At 40.8% G+C, this 21,844-nt stretch overlaps 1 protein-coding gene across 22 annotated transcripts in view; it reads left to right on the top strand.

The window, feature by feature from the left end:
- ERBIN (erbb2 interacting protein) overlaps positions 1–21,844 on the top strand; it is a 214,643-nt gene that overhangs the window by 172,128 nt on the left and 20,671 nt on the right. For 10 of the 22 annotated variants that reach the window (XM_038402361.2, XM_038402370.2, XM_038402368.2 and 7 more), the window contains 5 exons: positions 140–254; positions 2,628–2,808; positions 3,799–5,338; positions 17,459–17,602; positions 18,452–18,583. In XM_038402361.2, coding sequence (XP_038258289.1) covers positions 140–254; positions 2,628–2,808; positions 3,799–5,338; positions 17,459–17,602; positions 18,452–18,583 — 2,112 coding nt within the window. The other 12 variants (XM_043514174.1, XM_043514182.1, XM_043514183.1 and 9 more) reach the window with 4 other exon arrangements.

Below are 21,844 nucleotides of genomic sequence, written 5' to 3' on the forward strand. Positions count from 1 at the left end.
CTATGATAAGCATTCATTAGTGTTGTTTGTCATATCTGGGCTTTCTGTAGGGTGGCATTTTTTATAGCATTCACTCAACTTTTTTAAGCAACCCACTACAGATTTACAGCATAAAAGCTGCTTGTTTTTCCTTTGACAGGAGTCAGAAGAACTTTCCTCTGATGAAGAGATGAAAATGGCAGAAATGCGCCCACCGCTAATAGAAACTTCCATTAACCAACCAAAAGTTGTAGCACTTAGCAATAATAAAAAAGGTTAGATAACAAAACACACAAAATCAAGAGTACTTTTGTATGGTTCTGAGGATTGTTCATTTCTCTGTTGTTGAGTAAATACCTAGGTATGGCAGAATTTGATTTTTATTTTTTTGTGAATTTGGTAGTTAATAGTGATTTATTTTTAACCCTCCACCCCCACCGCAATTTTTATAGATTTAAAAAAAAAAATCAGTTTTGCAGCAGGGGCGCCCTATGTTGTTATAGGACCATGTCAGCAGGGCTTCAGAGGGCTCTCTACATGGCTGGGATACAGGGTCCCTGTGGGCGCAAAGTGCAGGGGAAGCTGCACTCCTGGTAGCTATCAATGGGTTTTTTTTCCATTGATGTCTGTGTGTCAGGTAAAATCAACGTTTACTGATGACTACCAATTTAAATTGAATCCTGCCAAGCCTATAAATATCTCATTTTTGTGGAATAAATGGAAAGATAAACTGCAGAAAAATGGAATTTGCCAGGTGCCTCTTTGCCATACCAGATTGGTGCTCATAAGTCTAAAGCCACTTTGTTCACTCTTTCTTTCAGGAGGAAACTTCGTATTATGAAATTTGTTAGAAGAACCAGAATTGGTTCTCTGGAAGATAATTGTTCTAGCCAGGGCAACCATTTTGTCAGAAGAGTAAGGGCTAGTCCAGATTTTTGGGACACAAAATTTTAAAGGTTAGGAAAGAGATGGCTCTTTGCCCATTTTGTATATTCTCCTATGTTGCCCAGTCCAGTTCCTTTCAGAGCAAGAAGCACTCTGGACACACTATATAAAGGGATGAGGGTCAATGAGACTTTATGGATCTGTAGGGCTTTGCCCTACTTTGGACCCACATAACATTCATTCACTCAGATGCAGAAGAAGTGTGAGAAAGGGAGATGATCTTGACAGTTAGCAAAGCCTTCTCTGGGATCTGATATCTGGTTAATAAAATGAGCCAAAAGCTCTTTTTGTCCAAGGAGCCAGAGGCCAGATTTGCAAGTTAATTCCTGTTGGTGCCTGAGTTAGTCTCTTGGAGCCAGATTTTTAAAGTTAGGCAAGGTAAATTGTATATGTACATTTTCCTGTCTAATTTGTGTACAAAACCTGACTTGCTCATGCACATGGCTAGTTTGGTGCCTAGTAAGCCATGCACATAGATGATTTGTACTTGCTCATCAGGTATTTGTATGCATAGGTTAGGCCAGAACAAATGTGTGCAAGAGTACTTTCTTAGGTCTTCATGAAAGTACTATAGAGTTCTGTTTCTGGATTATAGTTAGGCATAAAAACATTGTTGATCGTCTCTTGCTATATTTATAAAATGTATTCTTCAGAACATAACAGTATTTAGAGCACATTCAAAGATTCATTTTCTTCTAGAATATTTTGTCTAATTGTGTTATAGCTATAGACAATACATTCCTGTTTATCCAGATGACTTGGGGACATACAAAACTTTCAGATAACCAGGCGTTCAGATAAACTGAACTGCTATTTTGAGCATCATTCGATGAAGTGAGCTATAGCTCACGAAAGCTTATGTTCAAATAAATTTGTTAGTCTCTAAGGTGCCACAAGTACTCCTTTTATTTTGAGCTGCAGTTTCACTGATACAGAAATATGGGGAATGAAGGGAGTAATGCTGATGTTTGCTTAATATTTTGTACTTTATTAAAGAGTCAAAAAAAACTTCATTGATTTTATTAAAACTCTAGATTGTATTAAAACCATTGTGGGACATAATTTAAAGTATTTATCTATTAAAAAAAACTGACTAATCGCAGTCAGTGATGAAGGCTATTTAGAAGTTATTAGCAGATGATTAACATTGGGCTACATGAGGGACACACTGGATTCAAATAAATGGAATTGTATGGTAAGGTTAGCAAGTAGCAACTTTGTGTACTGCTACATTACCATTTTTCTCACACATGGAGCTGAACACTTTACTTGGGGAGGAAAAAAAAAGCTAATAAGGTTTATGCAATATAAGCACTTGAAGGGGGTTTCTAAAACAAACGTGAAACACAATTTGATTGATGGCCTTTGGAAAAGATTATATAACATAACATTGGTACCTGGCCAATAAACCTCACAAAGAGTAACAAGTTGAATTTCAGTAATAGACAAGTACTGGCTTAACTTAGCCAGCTGTTCCTTAAAAAACAGGAACCATTGCTGACAAAAACAGAAATCCCATCAAATTATATGAAGCAAAACTGAACTTTGCAATGGCAATTTATTAATGTTTATAATTATTATTATTGATGGTGTTAGAGTGTATGAAGAAATTATACTTTTTCTAGTAATATGCATTACACGTTATTTGTTGACTTTATAGAAGTTCAATATGTACATGACTAAACTGACAAACTTCGTTTCAGATAATAAAGATGCAGATTCCTTATCAGATGAAGCCACCCACAACAGCAATCACAATAACAGCAATTGTTCCTCTCCTTCTCGAATGTCAGATTCAGTTTCTCTACATACTGACAGTAGTAATGACATTTCAGTGTGCTCTCCGGACAAAGAAACACATAGTGCTGCTATTTCCAAAATCAGGTTTGTGAAACAGTTTATAGTAAGGCTATAACAGCAAGGATACCTGAGCAACTACAATAGAGAAACTTGTTGCTTATCTTTTAGTAAAAAATTATTGTTGTAGTCCAGCCTGACACCTTGATTATTTTTCATTAAATAATTAATTTAAATATGTTCGTGTTCTAATATAATTTTAAATAACAAAATAGGACTTTTATCTTGAAGTATAACACAAAATAACTTATTTTTCTTTAAAAAAAAAAAAAAAAAAAAAAAAAAAAGCACCCCAACAAATTGTAATAGTCAAACTGTTCCCATCTTCTTAAGGTACAATGATTGGATCCTTTTGAACTTTTATTTTTCTACTATCTCTACAGAAAACTTCATCATGTCATTTATGATTATTCAGAGGATGTTGGAGAGCAAATAGTTTAATGACCCAGGTTGCAAAAAGTGGTTAGCTTTCCTTAAATATTATAATCTGTGTGTTTAATGGCTAGCAGTCTATAGTTTAGTTTAGTAATTAAAATATGATATAACAAACTAAAATGAAAGCATTTTTCTCAGGCTGATCTTATCTTTAGAAGTATCCAGTCAGAAATATAATTTTAATTATTTATTGCAACAAAAATGACAAGTACAATATTGAATATTGTATACAATATTGAATACAATATTAACTCTGAACTTTTAAGTGGAATTCTGAAATTAGGGCTGATTTTACAACCTGTTGCTAATTCAGGAGTTCTTTTTACATGAATTATCCATTAATTTCAGCGCAACTTGTCATGCGAGTAAGACTTGCAGGATTAGGCCTTTAATACAGAATGTTTTTCCTAATGGGAATATAACATTACAATTAGGTCAGCAATTGGTCTTTTGTCTCATCATGCATCCATGGTGTGGGACTTCTGCATGATAATACACAACTTAAATGAACAAGTAATTAAAAATAGATCAATGCTTTTGGCAGCCTCTTCGGTTTTCTCAAAGAACTATCTTTTTTTTCAGGCAAGAAGATGAAAATTTTAATAGCCTTTTGCAAAATGGAGGTGAATTAAACATCACAGTAGAAGAAGAAATCAATGCACAAGAGAAAGTTACAAATTTGCCTGAATATGAATTAAGGATTGAAGAGAGATTAGCTCTAATAGAAAAAGGTGTTGACCTAAACACAGCTACTGAGGAATCTCACAGATTAGACCAAATTAACATGAACATCAACAAACTGACTAGTGAAGATGCAATACAACCAAGTGTTATGGAAAGATTCAAGACACAGGAAATAGTGTCGGTAACGGACTGCTTAAACTATAACATGAAAGAAAAAACTGAGCTCTTCGAAAATAGAAATCAATATTCTAACCTCTGTTCTATAAATAAAGTGAATGGACATTCTGAGAAAGCACTGCGATCTCCAAGGAAGACTGAATTAAAGAGAAGCATTACGGTTGACACTGATTCTTCTGTGGATATATGTATTTCGAAGAGCACTGAAGATCTGTCCCCACAGCGAAGTGGCCCTGTGGTGAAATCTCACAGTATCACCAACATGGACACTGGTGCTCTAAAAATTTTTGATATTGTTAATGACAATGGATCCCAAGTGCCAAACTCAGTGGCAAAATCTGCATCTGCTGGTACAGATGGAAAAAACATTGTCCGAAGCAAGTCTGCTACTCTTCTATATGACCAGCCTTTGCAGGTATTTCCTGGATCATCATCATCATCTTCTGATTTAGTAGCTTGTACAAAAACATTGTTCAAATTTGATTCAAATCACAATCCTGAAGGTGCTAATGTAGTTAGACCAGTGGCAAGTGGAGCGCAAATGTTCAGTGCACCTCAGTATAATATCCAATATAGCAGCAGTACAACAGCCAAAGATACCTTGTGGCCCCCAAAACAAAATGCCCAAATAGAACAAGGGAGCTTACCACCTCAGCGCCTATCTAGGTCAGACAGCACAGAAAGTTCTAATTACGTAAAACATTCTGCCAACATGAATTTCTCCAATCATAACAATGTTCGAGCCAATGCTGCATATAACATGCATCAAAGGATGGGTGGAAGACATTTAGAAATGTGGGCTATTCCACCGAATGATAGACTTGTTCCTGGAGCATCCAGAAATACTCTTCAGAGACAGAGCAGCATATCCTCTACAGCTTCCATAAATGTTGGTGATACTGGACCCCCAAGGCGTGCCCAGGTTCCTGAAGGGGACTACTTAACATACAGAGATTTGCATTCAATGGGAAGAGCTCCACCAATAATGTCTGGGCAACCGAGACCTCTTTCTGCAAGAACATACAGCATTGATGGTCCAAACGTACCTAGACCTCAGAGTGCTCGCCCTTCAGTGAATGAAATACCAGAAAGAACTATGTCAGTCAGTGACTTTAATTATTCACGGACTAGTCCCACAAAAAGACCAAGCCCCAGGGTTAACTCTGAGCATTCTTTGTTAGACCCTCCAGGAAAAAGCAAAGTCCCTCATGATTGGCGGGAACAGGTGCTGCGACACATTGAAGCTAAAAAGTTAGAAAAGGTAAAAAATTGTTAATTATTGTTCATCATTCTGTCTTCCTGTATTATAAAAAGAGCTATGTAATCTGTATTTTGATGAATTTTTCATTTTGTAATGAAAATGTGCTCTGAAATTTTTTAAATGGGACCTGTGAACATTTTTTTCAAAAAATATAGGTAATTGTAAATTTATGTGTTGAATGTCTGAGAAATATTCAGATAACAGATTATAAACGTACCCTTCCTGAAAAAAGGAAAAAAAACTTATTTTCCCACATCATACTTGTTGGCTCAGTTAAATTACCTGAGAATGAACCATTACGTAACATCATGGCTTCCACCAGGGAGCCTTGCTGGATTATAGAGCCAGCCCTTAGAGGCTCAGGTAAGTGTTTTTTATTGTGGTGTAGTTTTAAAAAATTATATTAAAATATAACATATTTTGCAAAGTGATTGAAAAGTTAATGGCTTTGCAGTTTCAGTTGCATCTGAGCACCAAAGCCATACTAAGTAGATATTAATCTGGAATCTAGTTTTTTGGAATTCATGTTTGTCAGAGTCTTGAATGATCCTTTAATGCTTTGAGATAAGGCACTTAGTCATCCTGATCATGTAGTAGATCCCAGCAGATTTTTGATATGACTGACCATTGGTGGCGAAGAGACCAGTGGCTGATACTTCTGCAGCTGCTTTGCTATACCCAGAAGGTAAGAGTTGATTGGCATTGTTGAACAATTATGTCATCACCAAGGGATATGCGGTGAGGATAGCATCTTTTAGGAATGTAGTCATCCACGTTGTCCAATGTATATACAAAGCCTCTTAGGCAAGTATTTTCTAAATATAGGGCAGAGTGTCATTGCACTGCTGATGATACACACTACTTGTCCTTGAAAACATGTTGCCTTGGATGACATTGTCAGTCAGATGCACCAAGTTGTTTTATCCTTACCCTCAAGAAGATGAAGTCTTTCTGGTGGGTAATGATTATCATGTTAATATTTTCCTCACCTCAATGTCCCTGCTTGTTAAGGGGATATATTTGAAGATAAGTAAGGTTAAAAATCTTGGCATCATATTCAAGTTTGATTTTTCAATGAATGTGGAACAAAGTATTTTTTTTAATCTGCACAATTTTTTTCAGGCTATAATCTTCTTTTTATGTGATATCAGAACAGCAACATTAGCCCTCATGACCAAGAATCTTAATTATTGTAATTCCCTCCTTGTAGGAATAAGTTGTAGATTCTGGCCTCAAGCTTTATCTGGGTAGGTATGTGAGCTCTGATATCATGTACATTTTAAGGATCTCACAATAGTGCTTTTATTGTGGTGGATCCTTGAGTACCCACAGAAACTAAGGACCATCACTACGGCCCTACCAAATTCACAGTCCATTTTGGTCAATTTCATGGTCATGGGATTTTAAAAATCATAAATTTCATGATTTCAGCTATCTTAATCTGAAATGTCACCGTGTTGTAATTGTATGGTATTGCCACCCTTACTTCTGTGCTGCTGCTGGCGGGATACTGCCTTCAGAGTTGGGCACCTGGCCAGCAGCTGCTGCTCTCCAGTCACCCAGCTCTGAAGACAGCGCAAAAGTAAGGGTGGCAAAACCGTGACCAGTGGTCACACTTTTCTGAGGCTCTGGGCCAGAGCAAGTGGGGGGCCCTCCCCACTCCTTATTCCTGCAGTTGCCCCCATCCCTCACCGCCTGTGCTCCTGCTGGGGAGCAGGGTCAGGGCAGGAGCGCCAGGCAGGTGGAGCAGAGCAAGCCCCCATGCCCCAATCCCAGTCAACAGCAGCAACACTAGGGAGGCAAAGTATGGCGTGGGGGGCCCCCCCAATTGGCTGGTTCCCCTGGGCACAGGCCCTAGTGGCCCAGTGGCTAATCCACCACTTATCATTACTCTGCTAGAATAACCTTGCGAACCTCCTGTAACTCCAGTTTGGGTCAGGACCTCCAGTTTGAGAAGAGCTGGTCTCCTCTAATGAAATCTGTGTAGTATACGATAAAGGCACACAAAAGACCAGATTTCACGATCTGTGACACATTTTTCATGGCCGTGAATTTGGTAGGGCCCTAACCATCACAGACCTCACCATTTTCCACTCACAGTGTAAGGTGCACGTCTTCAACCTTGCCTTCTCTTCTATAAATACATAGAAGCATAGACATAAAGAACAAAAACAACCCTACCTAAACAAAATACTACACTTTATGCACTGTTCTACCCCTAGGGATAAGATGAGAGAATGGGACGAGCTCTCCCAATAATGTCTGGGAAACACTTTTTTCTGCCAAAACCTATAGTACTGATGGTCCAAACAAACCAGACCTCAGAGTGTTTGCGCTTCAGTGAATGAAGTACCAGAGGGCACTATGTCAGTTTGTGACTTTACAAATGTTAGGCAGGGCACCTACTACATTACTGAACGACACCAGATAGTAGGTGATGAGAGTAGCGTAAGAACCAGTGTGTGAAATTTGCTGCCCTCATAGCTTATCCTTTCCCTCCATGTGTTTAATAACGCCTTACTTTTTTTCCTATTGGAATGCTATTGTGTAATAAATGCTGTCTCCTTAATTCTCATCCTTCCCTTCCACCAGTATAGTTTAGTTTGTTAGAACCACTAGGTTTATTTTTTCTTTAAGATTTAAGAGGGTGGCTTTGTTTTTATAAATAATGCTATTAGTTTTTACAGTGGTTTTTCATTCAACAGTCTAAGTACAGTGCGGAGATGTATGTGGTTGTGTGAGAGATACTTCCTCTTTTTCTGTGAGTGTGCTTTTATAGGTAGCATTTATTTTTATATTGTTTTGGTACATGATATACATCTCAATACCATGCCATGAACTTCAGAAGAGCCACAGATGTGCTTCTCTTGGCTGGCTTCGAGAGACGGCTGGCCAATACAATAGTGAGGAATGAAAATTCAATTATTTGCTGCATGTTTCTCTGTCCCCTTCTATTTAAGGCATTTTAGGAAATAGCATTACAATTTCTGTACCTTTTTGTTGTTGTTTTTTAAGTTTTTTTTGTTTTTCAGAGTCCCATAAATCAGAAGTTGGTAGTTTCAGGTGTGATTCTGTTTAACTCAAAATGGGCTTTTAATTTTGTAGGAAGTTACTCCATACTGTATTCTAGACCTCTGGGATGTATGCTGGGGAAAGAAACTGTATGATTAATTTAGAAGATCACAAATACATATTTTTTAACAAACATTTCACAACAGAGGACATTAACAGATTAAAAGAATCTGCTGTGTTTAAGCATTATAACGGTTACCAAACCAACAAAAAAAAATCAGGAAATACAAATTTAAGAATAATATCTCCATCTTTAATTCATATGTTGGTTCCTGTACTTTTACATAGTAGTATGGTTAAGATCACTGTTCACCTTTGCTTTGCATTACCTGATTTTCAGTGGTTTATATAACATACTTCTTATTTCTATTTAGGAATTTTTAGTAAAAGTTTTCATAAATTATTTTTGTAAAGTTTTATAAGTTCCATAGTTTCTAAACTTGTACAAGAACAATCTTTTAAAATTTTAAAACATCAAAGGCTGCCTATAAATCAAAACCAGAGAAGCTAATTCTTGTTTTGTAGCACTCTTGGACATTTTTGCCTGGTGATGTAAAAGGGAAAACATTTCAAGCAGCAGTTTTCATAAGGGATCAAATGAAAGCCTGATGTCTAGCAAATAAGATTGACTAACTTCAACATAGCAACGAATATGTGTAACCCAATTTAAATCACATAAGGGATATGCTCCTATCATAATTGAGCAACCTGAAATTATGCAACGAGAAGAAAAATGATAGCGAAGACCTTTTTTAAAATAGATCTTCATATAGAGACTTGAAAATTCAATATAAATTGTTGGATTGTTCACTACACTCTTACTTTTTATTTGTAAGAGGAAAGTCTCTTCTTCTAGTGTATTCCATATCTGGAGTGCATGCATCCCATCCACACAAGATTGTAATTTTTTGTGTGTGTAGCATTGCGCATTGCAGCACATGCTGTGTCCTACATGCACCCCGATGTGTCATAGCCAAGGTTATAAAGCAGTCCAATTCCTCTATCCTGGAGTTGGCCAAAACCACCTTCACTTCCTCACCCAGGTCCTCTGAAGAGAGAAGACATAAGGAGCACTGTTTGCATTGTACTCTCTCTCTCTGGTCCTGAGCCGATACAGCCAAGGAGGCAATTCAAGAGCCAGATCAGGTTCTGCTGATGCCTCACCACTGAGCAATCACTGACCAGTCTGAGCAAACTCTCCAGGAGTCATTGATAATCCTGTGATTGGATCAAAACACTGAGCACTGAAGTCAGGAGTGCTCTTCAGACCTCCTGGCACCAGAAAGTGTTCTGACCTAGACGCTGCCTTTGGTACTGAAAATCTCAGCACTAATTGCTTCCAGTCCACATTTGACAATACCAGCCATCCTTCCCCCCCCCCCCCTTCTTCACCAGTACTGAGACACTTGGCAGTTTCAGATCAGCCTGAGGTCTCTAGTGCTGTCTTCTACTAAGAAACTATCTTCACAGGTTGTGAACCTTGCACTGCAACGACAGGAGCTGCCTCGTCCCTCTCGAGCACATGAGAGATATGCTCCACCTGTGGAGGAGATGTATTCCTTCTCCTCCTTGGCCTCAGAGGATTAGGTGATAGGCAACACACCCCAGAACGATATGACTCTACCTGTATCACACCCCAGAACGATATGACCCTAGCCTGGGTGAAAGGACAATCAGAGACCACTCCCGCAAGAGAGACTATGAAGATGTCTTTGAGCTGTACCCTGCATGATACTTACGCTTGCCTGTACCCCCTTTCCAGAATCCCATGCATTTGTGGTCATTTTGGGCACTCTACTCTTAGGATTCCAACAGCCCCTCAGGAGATGAAGGCAAGGTGTCCCTCTCTTTTGAGACCGCAAGAAAGCCACCCCAGTCAGCTGCCTCCTAGTGCAGAGAGTGAGCAGGACTTGCAGGAAACAGAAGCCAAAAATCTCCTCCTTTTTGCCAGACAAAAGCCAGACCTCAGTTGTTCCAATCCAATCTCACAATTAATAGATTTTCCAGTAACTCCTCAGGAGAATGGTGGACACCCTGGAAATTCTGGTCAATATACTGCAAGAGTAATCACACAAACTTCTTGACAGCCTGCACTCATTGGACCCTGCTAAATTGGCAATGCCATTAAATGATGGCACTTGGAACCAGCCAGAAGACTTTGGCAGACTCCTGCCTCAGAAGTACCTAAATCTAAAAGAAAGCAGACCTGCCCTATCAGGTCCCCATTAAAAATTTTGAATATTTCTATAACTATTAGACACCAACTCTCTGTCCAGGAGAGGTCCAAAAAACAGGATGAACCTAAAGCGACTCCCAGGAAAAAGCCCCCTTTAAAAAAAAAAAAAAAAAAAGCTGACCTGTTTGGTCAGAAGTCATATTGTTCAATCGCCTAAAAGTTACCAATTGCTCCTCGCTAAATATGACTTCCTGACTTGGGATCACATATCTCAGTTTGCGACAGATAAAAATCCCTAGTGCTGGAAGGACAGCTGGTTGCATGGATTTCATTACAGGTCTCCGTTGACACTTCTCATATGGTGGCCTGGGGTATTGCTACAGCAGTAATAATGCACAGGGCCTCCTGGTTGTAGTCCCTTTGAGGAATCTGCAACTGATGGGGTTCTTCACACACTGAAGGATTCAAGAGTGACTTTGTGCTCCCTGGGCATGTACGCTCTGGTTCCCAGAAAGAAACGGTACAAGTCTCCACTCTGTCAGATGCAGAGGCAACCATCCTCATATTATACAGTCAGCAGAGATCTTCCAAGCCTTGGAGGAAGAAGAGGAGGTTCCAGATGAGATATAATCCCAAAATTTGACAAAACTAAACCGTAGCCATTCTAGGTATATTTAGCTACTATTAATTAAAAGCCTATTCCTCCTCCATTACACACCATCCATCAGCCTCATAATAGTAGGTTTGATGGTGTGGTTAAGAGTCTTGCAGAGACAAATTTTCTCACCTTTGGGAATTGTTTAAGTTTGTTTCAGGAGACATGGAATCGGATGGTCTGGATCAGTGGGTCCTGGGGATTGTGGAGAAGGGATATTCCATCCCATTCTAGTCACTTCTGTCTGCGACCCTTCTCACAAGATATTGCTCAGGAGGGAAATGGACTCCCTCATAGCAAGTGTATATATATTTATATTTCCTGGTCCCAGAGAAGAAAGGGGGATGGTGCCCTATCCTGGACCACAAACAACTCAACAAGTTCAGGATGGTGACCCTAGCATGCATAATCACTACTGGATTCTCAAGACTGGTTCACAAGGCTCATCTTACAAGACACACTTTCATATTGCAATACTCCTGCCCCACAAGAAATACCTCCGGTTTCTTGGGGGAAAAGTCTCACTATCAGTACAGAGTGCTTCCCTTTAGCGTCCATGTGGCACAGGGTCTTCATCAAATGCCTGGTGGTCATGGTTGCACATCTGAGAAGAGAAGGAATTCAGATCTATGCTTACCTCAAGGACTGACTGATCTGAGGTCAGTCACCTCAGTACATGAACAACTCCATCTGAGCAGTCCTGGCTCTTTTTGCCACGTTGGCCCTCAGAGTCAAGTCAGACTGTAGACTTCATAAGGAGCAGTGTTGAACTCCTCACTGGTGAAGGCCTGCCTGCCCACGGGACAGATTTCTTATCATTCTAATTCTCAGGTCCGATAGCTTCAATCTCACCTGACAATCTGAAACTCATTGGTCCCAGGGTTTCATGCATCTGTGCAGTACAGTTTGCCAGATTTCACCTATGTTCCATGCAAGGGTTCTTGAGATTAGTGTATCAACCAGGCAGATACCACTGAGACATACTATTCACATTTCTCCAGGAAGTCCTCTCCTTGATAGATTGGTGGAAGAAAGCTTTACATGTGTGCAGCAGGGTGCCCTTCATCTCTTCCCAGCCTAACTAGTGACATGAATCTTCAATAGGATGGAGAGCTCATTGGCGCCACTTCAGATCCAAGGCTTCCATTCCACCCAAGAGGCCAGGCTTCACATAAGCATCCTGGAACTGAGAGCCATTCGGCTGGCATGCATAGCCTTCTTCCCATTTCTTTGAGATGGCACAGTACAGATGCTCATTGACAACACCACAGCAATGTACTGTAACGACCACAGGAATGCGTTCACTATCACAGTTGTGCCAGGAGCCAAACCACCTTTTGAGAATGGTGTATCAGTCACCATGGCACATCAGTAGCATTACATCATCCTGGTCTACAAAATGGCTTCGCAGACCAACTCAGTCGTCAGTACTCAGCCATGAATGATCACTCAAGGACTCCATGCTGTGAGATATCTTTCTGCACCTGTGGGCCTCCAGTTTTGGGCTGGTTTGCCATCTGACCAGTACAAGAAGTGCCTCAGATTCTGATCCAAGTGAGGAGCCAGTCCCAGCTCCCCTTCAGATGCCTTTCTGATTGTGTGGTCACCGGGACTCATGTATGCCTACTCCCCAATTCCTCTGGTACAGAGAGTCCCTTGGAAGATCAGATAAACTGGGGCTCTGGTAATAAGGATATCCCCAGGATGGCACAGACGCTTTTGGTTCTCGGACCTCATAAACCTGTTGTCATGGCTCCTGATCATGCTCCCTGAAACACATTCTGAAATAATACACAACCAGGTAGAAAAGTCCTTCACCTGAACCTAGCACCTCTCCATCTCACAGCATGGCTGATGGCTGCCGTATAGCATTTCAAAACATCCTGATTTGCAGCAGAAAAGATTCCACCAGACTGACCTATGCTGCTAAATAGAAGAGATTCTCTATCTGGGTGCTGGAGAATAATTTCACTTCTTTGGAAGCACCAGGGACTGCCATCCTGGACTGTCTCCTCATCTTAAAGCATTTGGACCTTTCCATTTGTTCTGTCAAGTACATTTGGCAGCCATCTCTGCCCATGATCCTCGGATGGAAGGCCACACCTTCTGTTACCCAACAGTGTCTTGTCAAAGGTATCCTCCATAGCTTCCCACCAGTTAGAAAGATGCCGCCCTCTTGGGACCTCTGCGTTGTCTTTACAGCTTTGATGGAACCTCTTTTAGAGCCTACGGCAACCTGTTCCTTATACCACTTTTCTATGAAGACCTCCTTCCTATGGCCACAACCTCAGCCGGAAGAGATTCAGGCCCGTATGGTGGGTCCATCTTATACAGTATTCCACAAGGACAAAGTAACTTTTAAAATCTCATCTAAAGTTTTTACCCAAAGTGGTTTGATTTTCATCTTAACCAAATGATCCATTTACTTGTCGTCTTTCCCAAATCTCTCACCACCCAGGGAGAGCTAAATCATAGAAGGTTAGGGTTGGAAGAGACCTCAGGTGATCATCTAGTCCAACTGCCTGCTCAAAGTAGGACCAACCCGAACTAAATCATCCCAACCAGGACTTTGTCAAGTTGAGCCTTAAAAATCTCTAAAAAAGGAGATTCCACCACCTCCTTGGGTAACCCATTCCAGTGTTTCACCATTCTCCAATTGAAGTTTTATTTCCTAATATCCAACATAGACCTCCCCCACTTCAACTTGAGACCATAGCTCCTTGTTCTGTCATCTGCCACACTATAAGAACAGCCAAGCTCTAGCCTCTTCAGGTAGATGAAGGCTGCTGTCAAATCCCCTCTCATCCTTCGCTTCTGCAAACTAAACATGCCCAGTTCCCTCAGCCTCTCCTCATAGATCATGTGCCGCAAGCCCCTGATTGTTTTCATTGCCCTCTGCTGGACTATCTCCAATTTATCCATATCCTTTCTGTAATGGGGGGGGGGCCCAAAACTGGACTCAGTACTCCAGATGCAGCCTCACCATTGTTGAATAGAGGGGAAGAATCACTTTCCTCAATCTGCTGGCAATGCTCCCAATAGTGCAGCCCACTGTGCCGTTAGCCTTCTTGGCAACAAGAGTACACTGCTGACTCATGTCCAGCTTCTCATCCACTGTAATCCCCAGGTCCTTTTCTGTGGAACTGCTGCTTAGCCAGTTGGTCCCCAGCGGTCCATGGGATTCTTCCGTCTTAAGTGCAGGACTCTGCCCTTGTCTGTGTTGAACCTAATCAGATTTCTTTTGGTCCAATCCTCCAATTTGTCTAGGTCACTCTGGACCCTATCCCTACCCTCCATCATATCTACCTCTCCCCCCAGCTTAGTGTCGTATGCGAACTTGCTGAAGGTGCAATCCATCCCATCATCCAGATAATTAATGAAGATGTTGAACAAAACTGGCCCCAGGACTGACTCCTGGGGTACTCCACTTGATGCCGGCTGCCAACTAGACATCGAGCCGCACTTCAACATTATCATGTCTCTTCTTGCTATCTAGGAGGGCTCTTAAAAGGCTTTGTTGTGTCTAGATTGTTCCTAGCATTTGCTGACAGAATGAACAGTCAACCTGTCTTCAGCCAAATACTTTCAAAATGGGTCTCAGATTGTATTAAGACAAACTACTGGTGACTCATTTGGACCCATTCCGCCAGAACTCAGACAAGGTGTTTTCCTCCAAGGTGTCCCAGTCTTAGAGATTTGCTGAGCAGCTACCTGGAGTTCAGTTCACACCTTCGCCCAGCACTATTCCCTAGTGTAGATCTCCCTGTCTGAAGCCTGCTTTGCCATGCAGTCTTTTTTCCATTAAACTCTAATAGTGCTTGCTGTCTCCATGCAAGTTATCACTTGAGTAATCCGGAGTGGAATACATGTGGACAATCACTTGAAGAAAGAAGTTACTACCCTATAGTAATTCTGGCTTTTCAAGATGTGTTAGGCACATGTTTTGTTTTGGTTTTTTAGCTTCTTGTACAGATTGAGCTTTATTCTGTTTTAAAAGCCTTTAATCTTTTTCACCAATTTGTCTTTAAGGATATGGATTACTTAAATGTACTTTACATCATGTCAAGGTAGTGTTTCTGTATTTATCTTGTTGAAAGTTCCCATTTTAAGTATTTAGCTGAAACAAATCTATTTGAATTGTGAGACAGTACACTGTGTTCAGTGGAGGAGATGGGTGAAGGGGAAGAAGAAACAGAGTTTGGGAGGGATTGGGGTATCTCCACCAGGAGACCTGATGCTCTTGTAGAGAGAGAACAAAACGTTGCCATGGATCCATGAGCACAGGAGTGGATCATAGGTTTCTATTCAGAGGGTGCTCATGGCTACATTGGCAGATTTCCTTTAGCTTCCTGGTGACCATAAAAATCAGTTGAAAAACCTCCTTTTTAACTCATTCCTCTGCTTTTCCCAAAGAAATAATGTGTAAAAACCTTCTTTGCTTAATTCAGCTGTTCAAGGTGTTCTTCATCTTTTGTTAGCATTTACTATGATTTGTTAGTCAGAAGTGTAGGGAGCAGAATGATGTCAATTAGACCATTTTTTGGCATGTGTATGTTTTAACTATGGGGTTAGTACCTCAAAGTCTTAATGCTTTCTTCATTAGCTCAGACAACAACAGTGGCCTGCATCTGTAATGCTTCCAAGATAGAAATCTTCAAGGCTGCCACCTGGACTTTTGCTCACATGTTTACACAGCACTACTATTTTTTTGTCATAAAAAACTTTGGAAGGGCAATACTGCAATCCCAATTAGGACTCTTTTCTGGGGGTTGGAATGGTTTGCTAGAGTCCCACAAATGGAAATATGTTGAGACCACCTTAAATGATAGAGGTTATTTGAAGAAAGGTAACTGTGGTTTTCTTAATGTTGCCGTAGCAGATTCTCACCCATCTCACATTGCTCGCCCATCTTCCCCTTTCCTTTGGCATTGTATTCCCAGGCTTAGCAAAACAAAGTGAGACAGCTGGGGACTGTACAGCCTCTTATGTCCTGGGTTCCAAACAGTTGGTGCTATAAGAAGAACCGTGTAGTCCCAATGGGCATTGCTGATTTAGTAGGTTCCCAGTGGTCAGTGGCATTGAATGGAGCATCCCACAAGTGTGATGTAGTGGGAACACTCCTAGTAGTGTAGTCTCTTGTGACTAGTATGCATTCCAAAAATCAGTATTGTATGTGCATTTAAAAAAAAAATATTCACTCACAGTGGTTATAGTATTTTATAGTCCAATTATAAATTTGGAACCTTTTGTGAGACCTTTTTTAACTGAAAACAGTCACACAGGAATTTCATAGAAACAAACAAAAATGCATTTCCTGGCTTTTGATGTTTTGTGGCGTATCCTTAATATTATGAATGTAATTTTTTGTACACAAATATTGTCACACAAAGGATTCAATGTCAGTGTTTAAATAGGTGTCTAGTTCATTTGTCAATTTGGTTAATTTTGGGACTTTCCCCTTCTTTATTTTAGATGTCCCTGTTCTTTCATTTGTTTTGTCTTGCCAAAACTTCATGGGGGCAAGGTGGTAATGCTCTTGCTGCTTTTCTTTTTAAAACCATTGCCAGTACTACAGAGGTCAATGTTGCAAGGTACTGTAGCTTTAAGAAAAGAAAAAAAAAAAGAGCCTCCAAGTTTTCTTGAACTTACATTTCCTGCTAGGTAAATCTCTGCTCAGTACATTTGTCTGAGTGCATGTTATTTATTTCGTGTTACTTTTGTGTTGGTAGAAAAAACAAACAAAATGTCTATGGCTGAAAAAATTTTCATTGTTGGACAAATCTTGAAAACGGTTGAGACACAATAATGGCTCTGCTGAGTATGAAATAATTTCAGCACAAGTGCATCTTGGCTGTAGTTTTTTCCGTTCCACCAACATACCTATTGGATATATGTTGGGAATAATTAAAGTATGACAATTTAGATGAGTTAAACATCTATATTGTTTTCCTGAGCACATATACATCTGAATGGCCTTATGAACATGTAATTTTATATGTGTACTGTGTTAGGTTGCATGTTGATTTATCGTAAATAAATGTAAATGGAGTGTCACTGAGATTTTTTGTACTTCACGATGCCACAGCTAATTTAATTGCATGGTATTTATTTTTGCATGATATGGAATATATGTCTGTATAAGTCTGTGTATAACATGTCCTGTGGTTTATGCATGCTACACTAATCTCTATGTTAAATCTGTCCCTTCTTTATTCAGAGCATGCTGTCTAGGTCCTTTAATTCCAATTATGCTGCAGTTAGCAGCTTTCACTATGGCAGCTCTAGGGATCTGCATGGCAGCCAGAGTAGTGTTGCCTTGAGTGTTGCAGACAGAAGAGGTTCTGGTGTGCACGTTGTTCGTGTGAGTACCTACAGTAGGCTATTGCAATATATCGAGGGGAAAAAGGAAACATGAAATATGTCTTTATCAATAATTACAGTTTTGTCCTTTTATATGTGGAAAGCACAGTCATAAGTATAAAAATAGTTGTGTTATGAGTTCCTGGGCACTGAACCCAAATATTTAAATTGCCTTGAGTTCATATGCTCAACCTTCTTTACAAGGTGTTACAACTTACAAAACAAATAGTTTTTCTAATTGGTTTCCGCATGCGATCTAAGATTATTTTCTGTTTTACCCTCCTCTGTAACCAGATCTGTAGATAATGATCCTTTTATTCTGAATTTGATCCAGGTCTGAAGAGACTTGAGTTGGGGTTTACCAGTTTATTTTCAATATTTGGTAAAGTAAACCTTATTTAAAGATGCCTGGAGGCAATCAAGCAAATTAACTTGATATGTAGGTTGGCAAGAAAGATGAAGATAGTTCCAACACTGAACAACCTGAATGAAGATCTGGTGTTTAAATCTAGCAGAATTAAGTCAATGAGAGACTTGTATTAATCCTCTAAATCCATGCATAGCAGCCATGGACATTTGTTCACCTTTCTTGTGAACCATCTGTGTTATGTGGCTTTAAGAACTTGAACAGTTGTAATTTTTTTTGAAAGTTGGGGTTAAATTTTATGAATCTCTCAGACTTGATTAATAGGATTAACTTCTCCATGCAAACTCAGATGATATGATTAGCATCCTTACAAGCAAAAATAAAATTAAAAATTGAGCAATTTTTTCTAATATTTTAAGAAATATTGAGTCATTTTGATGATTTGAAGAAATATTTGCTTACTTATTTCTATGCTGTTTAAAGCATCCCCAGACATCCACCCCAGGAGAGCCATGCCAAGAGGATGTATTCATTTCAGGACAGCAGAACTACTCATCTAGCACACTTAATCTCAAAGATGTTCCTCCAGACAGCGTGAAGAAAGTAGCTGCACAGGTAATGAGTAATAAGATATCATATTTGGATAAGTTATCCTTTGCAAAAATGTATATCTGAAACATGGTGGAGTAGTTGGCACTTAGAATTGGTAATTTGTTTTTAAATCTAAAACATTATTTGATTTTCACCCACATATTTGTGGTGAAATGATAAATCACATGGCCTTAAAAGATCATTCTTGAAATAAGAAATCATCTCATTGGGACAACTGAGTGATTTGTTGTTTGTTTTATTTTCTTCTGGTCAGGGAAAGTTAATGGGGAAGGTTTTTAATAATAGGTTTCCCCAATAACAGAGGGTCTGCATGTTAAATGCAGAATTCTGCATGTGGCAGACAATTTCAGAACAGTAAACAAAGTAGAATAAACTTTTTTAAAAACATGTCAGCATTTATTTATATATCATGGTAAAATTGGGTAAGTAAACTGCAGACACCGGAGAGTGAAATTCTGTCTTTGTCTCTAAGAGGCACAGTACAGAATTTGCAGCTGAGGATGAAGGACTTAGGCCTGGTCTACACTGGGGAGGGGATCGATCTAAATTATGCAACTTAGCTAAGTGAATAAGGTAGCTGAAGTCGATGTACTCAGATCTACTCACCGCGCGTCTTCACTGCGGTGAGTCGACTGCTGCCGTTCCCCCATCGACTCCGCCTGTGCCTCTTGCGCCAGTGGAGTAGAAGAGTCGACTGGAGAGCACTCGGGGTCGATTTATTGCGTCTAGACTAGATGCAATAAATCAACCCCCGCTGGATCGATCACTGCCGCCAATCTGGCGAGTAGTATAGACATACCCTAAGGGAGCTTTAAGCCACCTTTGCACCCTTCCGTTTCTGAGTTACTCTGGGAGCTTGAGACCTTTCCACCACATCTTAAAGAGCCCTGGAGAGCCAAAGTTATGACAGCTGTCCTATGAGTCGTAGCACTGCCCAGAATCGCCTCAGTGTGGCTCTGACTCTGATGTGCCCCTACAGCCTTGCCTCCAGTACCACTCCCTAAGCCAGAGCATTTGTGGGCATCTTTATGGGGGAAATCCTCCTCCAACTAGATATGAGACTTGTATGGCCCCTTTATTCTACTCCGTCCCTTTTATGCAGTAGAAAGGGGCCAGAACAGGGGAGAACATCTTATCCTAGAACTGTGGTGACTTCCAGTGTATTTGATCAACAAACAAGGGTTCATTTTGTATAGTACGGAATTTGGTTAATAGAATCATAGAATCATAGAATCATAGAATATCAGGGTTGGAAGGGACCCCAGAAGGTCATCTAGTCCAACCCCCTGCTCAAAGCAGGACCAAGTCCCAGTTAAATCATCCTAGCCAGGGCTTTGTCAAGCCTGACCTTAAAAACCTCTAAGGAAGGAGATTCTACCACCTCCCTAGGTAACGCATTCCAGTGTTTCACCACCCTCTTAGTGAAAAAGTTTTTCCTAATATCCAATCTAAACCTCCCCCATTGCAACTTGAGACCATTACTCCTCGTTCTGTCATCTGCTACCATTGAGAACAGTCTAGAGCCATCCTCTTTGAAACCCCCTTTCAGGTAGTTGAAAGCAGCTATCAAATCCCCCCTCATTCTTCTCTTCTGCAGACTAAACAATCCCAGCTCCCTCAGCCTCTCCTCATAAGTCATGTGCTCTAGACCCCTAATCATTTTTGTTGCCCTTCGCTGTACTCTTTCCAATTTATCCACATCCTTCTTGTAGTGTGGGGCCCAAAACTGGACACAGTACTCCAGATGAGGCCTCACCAGTGTCGAATAGAGGTGAACGATCACGTCCCTCGATCTGCTCGCTATGCCCCTACTTATACATCCCAAAATGCCATTGGCCTTCTTGGCAACAAGGGCACACTGCTGACTCATATCCAGCTTCTCGTCCACTGTCACCCCTAGGTCCTTTTCCGCAGAACTGCTGCCGAGCCATTCGGTCCCTAGTCTGTAGCGGTGCATTGGATTCTTCCATCCTAAGTGCAGGACCCTGCACTTATCCTTATTGAACCTCATTAGATTTCTTTTGGCCCAATCCTCCAATTTGTCTAGGTCCTTCTGTATCCTATCCCTCCCCTCCAGCGTATCTACCACTCCTCCCAGTTTAGTATCATCCGCAAATTTGCTGAGAGTGCAATCCACACCATCCTCCAGATCATTTATGAAGATATTGAACAAAACGGGCCCCAGGACTGACCCCTGGGGCACTCCACTTGACACCGGCTGCCAACTAGACATGGAGCCATTGATCACTACCCGTTGAGCCCGACAATCTAGCCAGCTTTCTACCCACCTTATAGTGCATTCATCCGGCCCATACTTCCTTAACTTGCTGACAAGAATGCTGTGGGAGACCGTGTCAAAAGCTTTGCTAAAGTCAAGAAACAATACATCCACTGCTTTCCCTTCATCCACAGAACCAGTAATCTCATCATAAAAGGCGATTAGATTAGTCAGGCATGACCTTCCCTTGGTGAATCCATGCTGACTGTTCCTGATCACTTTCCTCTCCTCTAAGTGCTTCAGGATTGATTCTTTGAGGACCTGCTCCATGATTTTTCCAGGGACTGAGGTGAGGCTGACTGGCCTGTAGTTCCCAGGATCCTCCTTCTTCCCTTTTTTAAAGATGGGCACTACATTAGCCTTTTTCCAGTCATCCGGGACTTCCCCCGTTCGCCACGAGTTTTCAAAGATAATGGCCAAGGGCTCTGCAATCACAGCCGCCAATTCCTTCAGCACTCTCGGATGCAATTCGTCCGGCCCCATGGACTTGTGCACGTCCAGCTTTTCTAAATAGTCCCTAACCACCTCTATCTCTACAGAGGGCTGGCCATCTCTTCCCCATTTTGTGATGCCCAGCACAGCAGTCTGGGAGCTGACCTTGTTAGTGAAAACAGAGGCAAAAAAAGCATTGAGTACATTAGCTTTTTTCCACATCCTCTGTCACTAGCTTGCCTCCCTCATTCAGTAAGGGGCCCACACTTTCCTTGGCTTTCTTCTTGTTGCCAACATACCTGAAGAAACCCTTCTTGTTACTCTTGACATCTCTTGCTAGCTGCAGCTCCAGGTGCGATTTGGCCCTCCTGATATCTTTCCTACATGCCCGAGCAATATTTTTATACTCTTCCCTGGTCATATGTCCAACCTTCCACTTCTTGTAAGCTTCTTTTTTATGTTTAAGATCCGCTAGGATTTCACCATTAAGCCAAGCTGGTCGCCTGCCATATTTACTATTCTTTCGAGTCATCGGGATGGTTTGTCCCTGTAAC

The sequence above is a fragment of the Dermochelys coriacea genome, chromosome 5 (assembly GCF_009764565.3).
Source record: "Dermochelys coriacea isolate rDerCor1 chromosome 5, rDerCor1.pri.v4, whole genome shotgun sequence".
Classification (NCBI taxonomy): Eukaryota; Metazoa; Chordata; order Testudines; family Dermochelyidae; genus Dermochelys; species Dermochelys coriacea.